This window comes from Oreochromis niloticus, linkage group LG5, assembly GCF_001858045.2.
Source record: "Oreochromis niloticus isolate F11D_XX linkage group LG5, O_niloticus_UMD_NMBU, whole genome shotgun sequence".
Classification (NCBI taxonomy): Eukaryota; Metazoa; Chordata; class Actinopteri; order Cichliformes; family Cichlidae; genus Oreochromis; species Oreochromis niloticus.
The window spans coordinates 1176919-1184906 of record NC_031970.2 but is presented as its reverse complement, the minus strand read 5'-3'; the positions used below and the strand labels follow the sequence as shown (position 1 = coordinate 1184906).

At 42.4% G+C, this 7988-nt stretch overlaps 1 protein-coding gene across 1 annotated transcript; it reads right to left on the bottom strand.

Moving 5' to 3' along the window:
• Positions 1-5325: 5325 nt before the first annotated feature.
• polr2j (RNA polymerase II subunit J) lies at positions 5326-7137 on the bottom strand. The gene is made up of 3 exons (XM_003457714.5): positions 6939-7137; positions 6307-6415; positions 5326-5510 (listed from the first exon to the last, which is right to left on the bottom strand). Exons 1-3 carry the CDS (start codon positions 7079-7081, stop codon positions 5409-5411), a joined length of 354 nt encoding a protein of 117 aa, XP_003457762.1. The 5' UTR covers positions 7082-7137; the 3' UTR covers positions 5326-5408.
• Positions 7138-7988: the final 851 nt, after the last annotated feature.

Genomic DNA, 7988 nt, shown 5'->3' with positions numbered 1-7988 from the left:
TTGTATTGCATCTACTGATATTACTGACATTAATGTAGCACAGGCTCAGCTTTGCACAGAAACAGAAACGCCCAAAGAGCTTTCTTACTTTGAGCACATTTCAGAGCTTTTACTTCAACTTTTCCTGGAGTGTTTTTAACAGTAGTATCTGCATTTCTACTTAAGTACAGATTGTGTATAGTTTTGCCACCTGTGATGATCAGTGAGGAGCAGAATGATGATACTCTGATGTGGAGCGAGAGCAGGAAGCAGATGGAGGTATCCTCTGGAAGAAGAAAAGTCGGTAGAAATAGAATACATAACAATGAGCTGTCTGATTTATGGTAACCCACTCAGAGTGGGGTTTGTTTTTGTTTTTAACCTTTATTTATACATGCAGCCCCATTGAGAGTCATTGTCTGATTTAAAAGAGACCTGTTAAGTTTCCATGACCTCAGCTGCTTCCTGCAACAGGATTGTGGTAATAGAAATGTCTTGGTGGAATGAACGAAACTTTCATCACATGAAGCTGAAAGTATAAAATGCCCCTCCCGGAGGACTGTGGTGTTTGAGAGGGTGTAGGTGTCTACCCCATCAGTACTCTGATGGTTTCCCACAAACGTAGAGAAGTCTGTGGATTACAGCAAACTAAAGATGAAACAGGCTGGAAGGACAAAAAACTCAGAGGTTTAAAGAATTCATTTCTAACATCTTCAGTTCAAACCAGAAGAAACATCTATGACCTCCTCCAGTGGTCTCAGGAAGCTCTCAGGAAACCCAGCTGAGTTTCTACTGATCACCTGAGGTCGTCATTACCTGGTGTTTTTGTTACCCAAACGTTGTCCCTCACTCCTCCCACCTGCTGCACAAAGTCACTGAGTGTAAACCGTCTGATTCCTGTAAATCGAGAGCCAACAAAACCAGACAAACAGCTGCAGGTAAAGCAGGCGCAACACCTGAAAGACGAGAAATTCAACGTCATTTTCGAGAAGTGAAAATGAAAGTGTGAGAGCTGCAGTCGAGTCCTGTTTGGACTTCCTGCTCTGACTGATGTTTACTCCCATCACATTGGCTTCCTGGTACATCCAAAAGTACTTAAAACACCATCACTAGACCCAGCAGTCTTAGCCAATAATCCGGTTGTTCAGTCTGACGTCACTGGCCGTGTCTGGGCCTAAACTCCGCTGCAGGTCCATATATCAAACGATCACTGTGGCATTACTGAGAGTTGAAAAACTGTCTAAAGTCTTTCATCTTTAATAAAATGATCAGTGTTCTGCTCTACCAGGTGTAACAATTGAGTTTAACATCCAGGCATCCATGAAAATGGAATTTATGACATTTAACGGCGTTAGAAGTTAGCAGGAAGTTAGCTCGCTAGCTTCTATCTAAATACAATATAGCATGTCCTGACTGCGGGGTTTTGGAAAAAAATTCAAACGTACAGCTCTGCTATAACTTCCAACATAAATGAAGACAGAAAACTAAACAGCAGTGACGTTTGTAGGGTTACTGAAGTTTGGCTAGCTGGTATATAATGATGTGCTACGTGACCGCTAGCGACACAGCTATGTTAGCATAACATAAACAAGCTAACTTTTTTTCCACTCGATAAAAGTTAACGTGAGTGTTCTCGGTGGTCAGGAACAAATGTAATCGCATGGCAGGATGCTGTAAAAGGACTAAACTTCAGCCAGGAGAACAAGTGAGATAATCCATCCACAATACGAGGTTAGTCATTCATATACTGCTGCATGGGCTGTGCTGTAGTTACATCGTAAGGTTTTAAAAACTGAGCTTAAATAAATGATTAGCAGTAATAAAAGCCGAGGGAGGTCAACAGTGATCACTGACTGTTTTAGGACCTTTTTGAGATTAAATAGAAGAAAATACAAAACATTAAACATGTTAACAACACAAAAGCCATATTAAACGCAGACTACTTTAGGCCCGGAAGTAGGATTCGTCACGTCATCACTGAACAACCGGATAGGCTAGTCTCCAACCGTCTTTTGAACTCAAAACTCTTGACAGACTGGTTGTAAAACAGCTAAGTTACGAGGGGTCCAGGCAGTGAGCTTAGAGAAACACACCAGTCTGCTAAAGAACAACGAAGAGCTTTGGCTGTCTGACCATAAACAGTAGTTCTTATAAACGAGGAAGGAAAAGAGAAGTCTTGATATTATTTTCAAACTCAATAAAAATTTGCTGTAGAAAAAAAAAAATTAAAGAGAAGGAAGGAAGCTATATAGTGGTTAAAAGCACCCTGGTTGGTGTGTGTGTGTGTGTGTGTGTGTGTGTGTCTCTATATATCCCTAACACCTATTTGATGAAACAGCTATAGAGTTGGTTTACTCGATAACACATACAATAAAATAAATATAAATAATAAAATACACCCAAGAGCAGACTTCTTTCCTGAACACAGGCAAAGATTTAAAGAATGCAAGTGTGACCAAGTGGTCGGCGGGGTTATAAAAGAAATAGTAAAATGACAACACCACCAGGGGAATTTCACCCCCAGGAAATGGTAAATGGCCTGTATTTATATAGCGCTTTTCTAGTCCCTAAGGACCCCAAAGCGCTTTACATATCCAGTCATTCACCCATTCACACACTGGTGATGGCAAGCTACGTTGTAGCCACAGCCACCCTGGGGCGCACTGACAGAGGCGAGGCTGCCGGACACTGGCGCCACCGGGCCCTCTGACCACCACCAGTAGGCAACAGGTGAAGTGTCTTGCCCAAGGACACAACGACCGAGACTGTCCGAGCCGAGGCTCGAACCTACAACCTTCCGATTACAAGGCGAACTCCCAACTCTTGAGCCACAATCACCCCACAATCGCAACAGAAATATACATTTATTCCTTTTATCTATTTTTCTTAAAAGAGGCCGCACAGATTCAAGGATGCACACCGAGGCAGGTTGGCTCCAATATTAATATAGTTTTATTTGTAGTTAAATTAAATAAAATATTAGAAAGCAAAATGTAGCGTCGTTGTTGACAGTGTCCTAAAAGTACAATAAAACAATCATGGAACTTGGACTTAACAGCAGCCGCGGACCCAAAAGAAAATCACACAAAAAGAAAATCACTACACCCCCCCGGTGCTGTACAAAGGAAAGTGTGAAAACGACCCACCACCTGAGGTCCCAGGGCCACTGGCACGTCCTCCGTTCACTGAAATATATATATATATATATACATATATATATATATAATCTTTTTTTTAATTATTTATCGCTTTTATAGCCGTGGTCTCTCATCTTGATTACACGAAGTAATTTACTATTACTACTCTAAAATATGGATTACATCTGAAATAATCAAATACATGAAATAGAATGATTAATAGTAACATTTCCCTTTTTTAAGGAAATGACCTGTATGTATCTGTATGAAATCAATAAAAGAATCAAATACTGCATTATCTTTAGTTACATTGATAATATTTATTTATGGTAAAACAGTGGAGAAATATCGCTGTTGCTTTCGTATAAATGAAGCGGACATACCTGAGTGGCCGCGATCTAATCCTGTTTACATAAAGTAAGCCTGCTCCCGAGCAGGTTTACGCTTACGGATCTGTTGCTATGACAGCAAGTCCCAGATGAGCTTCGGAGAACCGAACGATCCAAGATCACGCGAAATCGTCAACAATCAAATCCGGCTAACTTACTTAGCGAGGTACGAAGAACGGACCCCAGAAGGAACAGGAAGTGGAAAACTGATCATCTGCAGAGAAATTGTTTATTTTTTTGCTAAAGCATATAGTTAGGTCTGGATCGGGTGACCCTGAATCCTCCCTCGAAGGCTGCTGGGGGGATTCCCATGATGAACTGGGTGTTTCTTCTTCACTCACTATGTGTTAATAGACCTCTCTGCTGAATCACACTTGTTATTTGTGAAATTTGTGTCTGCAGGTTGATCCCTCCTCTTAATCAGTTGGACTTACTAAGGAACCTCAAGAACAAATCAGGACTCTCATTCAGGTCTGAAAGTTTCCACACAACGACTGCGCCATAACTGCACCAGTGAGCCAAAAACCCTCCTCGAACTAACCTGAGAACACCTGAGAACATTTCAGGAGCTAAAATGCTAACAGACACTTTGCATTTAATAGTTATTATTAATCTCTGTCTCTCTTCCACAGCATGTCTCTATCCTGTCTTCCTTCTCTCACCCCAACCAATCACAGCAGATGGCCCCGCCCCTCCCTGAGCCTGGTTCTGCCGGAGGTTTCTTCCTGTTAAAAGGGAGTTTTTCCTTCCCACTGTCGCCAAAGTGCTTGCTCATAGGGGGTCATATGATTGTTGGGTTTTTCTCTGCAGGGTCTCTACAATATCGGCTTGAGGTGACTGTTGTTGTGATTTGGTGCTACATAAACAAAACTGAATCTTCTAAATTTGTGACACGCCATTTCCTCTCCAGCTTACAAGTTATCTGCTTTAGGCTACGTGTTTGAGAATTATACCATGGAGTCAGGTACATCTGATTTGAGGCCTTAGTTTTCACCGGAGCTACAGTATCCAGAGTCGTACGTAGTGAGGAGGTAAAATTATTAACCAGATGATCGACCTCTGTTGGCGTAGCGTTCAGGTAGCTGCTCTGCTCTGTGTTGGTACAGGGCATTGAAGACGATAACAGTGGGCGGATTATATCCTTAACCCTCTGCGTCGCATCTATAACTGCCAGTCTTTGACTACTTTGATTTCACTTTGACTGTTTTTCCTTGCCTTGCTCTCATTCTTTTCAGCACAACCTCACGTTTCATTTTATAGTTATTTTTTCATTTGGACATAAAGTATAAATACAATTGACCTAAAAAGTAAATAAATAAAACCCAAGTGGGAAGAGTTGGACTTTTTCTATGAAAACATATTTAATGAATCATTTTCATAACTGGAACGCAAATATAAATTATAAACTGGTAAACTCAGTATGAACAGGAGCTTTTTTTTTTTGGCAAATATTTTTATTAATAAAAAGAAAACAACACAGTACTTGCACTTACCGAAATACAATTAACCTTTCTTCATTTTCCTAACTAAATATACTTATATATGAAAAAAACTGAACCGGAGCTTTAAGCTTTGAGGTAATCAGGTCACTGCACAGCAGGTTTGTGATGTAGATGAAGAAAAAGCTGTTTTTGTAAGGGTGATAATGATCAGAGTATTTCTTCTCTCTATTATTGTTTGCAAACAAATAATTTGTGCTAAGTTCTGTCTAATGATCTGTTAAAACAAACACAGGAAAATGTTGACCAGCACTTTAAACTTCAATCAGCTGCAAGCAGCCACCGCCTGAGCTACAGGTATGTCACACACACTCATCAGGATATGGCATCACAGGCTTTATTTAAAAAAAACAGAAGACAAACAGAGGACAGGTAACTGGAAGTGACATCACGATGGGGCGGGGTCACTCTATGCCTTCCTGTTTGTCTTTGATGGCGACTCTGAAGCGTTCCTCCAGCAGTGACAGCTCGCTGATCAGGTCAGTGATAGCGTTCGTGAACGCTTCCTGTCAGGAACAACATCATTTCCTGTCATTTAATTTCACTTCCTGTAACTAAGAGCTGTAATCAGAAGTGTGTTCCAGGAAACAGGTTTAGTTTAACCCTGAGATGAGGGAAACTTGGGTTTTCTGTTCCAGAAGGTCAGTTACCATGGTAACACTCTTATTATAATCAATCACTCTGATGGATAAATGGATCTTATTTGAGTGACGTTCAGGCTGAGATGGCTTTAAAACTAAAGCTGAACTAAATGTGTTTAAAGTCACTGCAGACAGTCTGATTGTAATCTGATTACATTTCACATTGAAATGTAATCAGATTGAGGTTCGGTCATTTAAAGTCAAACAGCCTGGGCAGATTTTCCACTGAACATCACCTGAATCAGCCTCTGCGGGTCGACCCAGAACCAGATCAGCCAGAACATGGGCTCCATGACGGATCAGCAAACCGAGTCCACTTGCACGGCAGGACGGATCCAAAATGGATTTTCGATCACGGATTCAGATCGGCTCAATCCCAGATCCAGGTCTGCTCGGTCATTTCCCAGCTGATCCCGTCTGGATCCGTTTGCAGCTCTGCTCTGATCTCTATTCCTGATTTAAAATGTGTCATTCTTCCAAAACTATCCTGAAATATCCTGATCCTGTAGAAGCTGAGACGTCTGTAATAGGTACGCATGCACATAACTCAGTGGGAACACACTCAGAGCTGAATGAACTAACTGATCACCCTTCTGGAACAGGAAACTCAGAGTCTGATGAACATACTTCCTGGAATATCCCACAGGTGTGTGCGTGTTACCTGTGGGCTGTAGTCAGGTGTGGTCTGCACTCTGATGACGATCTTGTGCTCCAGAGGATGAGGAACTTTATAACCAGCAAACAGAACCTGAGGGTCCTTCAGCAGCTGACTGACCACACACACACACAGAGAAAGTCATTTGATTGGTGGACAGACTGTAAGGATGAGCAGTTTAGTGTGAATGGTGTGTGTGCAGCTCACATGACAGTCTGACGGAAGAATATTTGAGGATCAGTTCATTAACTTTGCTGATTTTATGATCAGGCACTGGGACAGCCACCTGTGGTGGCTTACACTAAGACCTGTTTCCCATCAGCAGCATGTCATGATTTATTAAAAAACAAAAAGCAAGTAGAGATCAAATATTCCAAGACTATGTTCTGGTTTTCTGTAAAACACCTCCTACGCTACCTGTAAGATTGAAACACCTGCAGGCTGCGTGTTAGCATCTATCTCTGAGCCGCTGCTCAGCATTTGTGTGGCTGTTAGCCTCAACTTAGCCAGCTGTGAAGCCGGGTCTGGGACCCTTACGCTCGGATGACTTTAGCGGGCTGTTGTTAGCCTGAGGTTAGCCTGTTGTTAGCCTGGATGTAGCGGTGTGATGCCTTTGCGGCCGTGTCTCGGGGCCTTACGCTCGGATGATGTTGCCCAGCGTGTGGTCCTCCTTGTTCAGGGTGAACAGGCAGGCGTTCGGGACTTTGGTGTCCTTGCTGATGCTGATCTTTTTCTCCCCTTCGAACAGCAGGAACGACTCGAAAGCGGGAGGCGCGTTCATCTTACCTGTTCACTGCTGCTGCGGCTGCTTCTTCTTCTTCTTCTTCTGTATAGGGTTTATTGGCGGTTGGCAAACAACTGAATGGTGCATTACCGCCTCCAACTGGTGTGGAGTGGGGACTGGAACGTCGCTCAAAAAACCCCCCAAACCCCTCAAATGCTCCCAAGCAATTTACTCTCTTTTAAAAACTGGGATAAGGCCTGATAACTTTCACTTCTCGAGTCCTTTTGCAGAAAATCAATAAGAACTAGTTTCATTTTCATATTGCTGAGGTTTTGGGTCAGTTGTCTTCTCTCCACCTGATACTTCTGACAGTCTAATATAACATGTTCTATCGTTTCCTCTTCTCCACAGTCGTCACAATTCCCTGTATTATGTTTCCCTATCATGACTAGTGTAGTGTTCAAACCAGTATGTTCTAATCTTATTCTCGATATGGCCACCTCCTCTTTCCTACTCCTTTCTGTGCTCCTCATTTCTCCTACCCTCCTTTGGATTTTATCCAACCACCGTCCCCTCTTTTCCTCCTCCCACTGTTTTTGCCATCTTTTTTTTGTTTCTTGCCTTACCATACTCTTTACCTCTGTCTGACAGAAGCTAATACCCAGGTCAACTACCCCATGTTTTGTGGCTTCCTTTGCAGCTCTATCTGCCATTTCATTTGCTCTGACTTCACAGTGAGCTGGAATCCATAAAAACACACCTGTAAGTCTCGTCATGTGTATTCTGTGAAGTGTTGCTGAATCTCTGCTAGGACATGTGCTCTGCTTTCTGAGCAGCTACTCTGTAAACTGACCAATGACGAGCCTGAGTCTGAACAAATAACTGCTTTTAACGGTTTCATGTCTTCTGCCCATTGAACAGCTAACAGTATTCAAGAGCAGCCTGTGAGGTCCTGCACACTGTA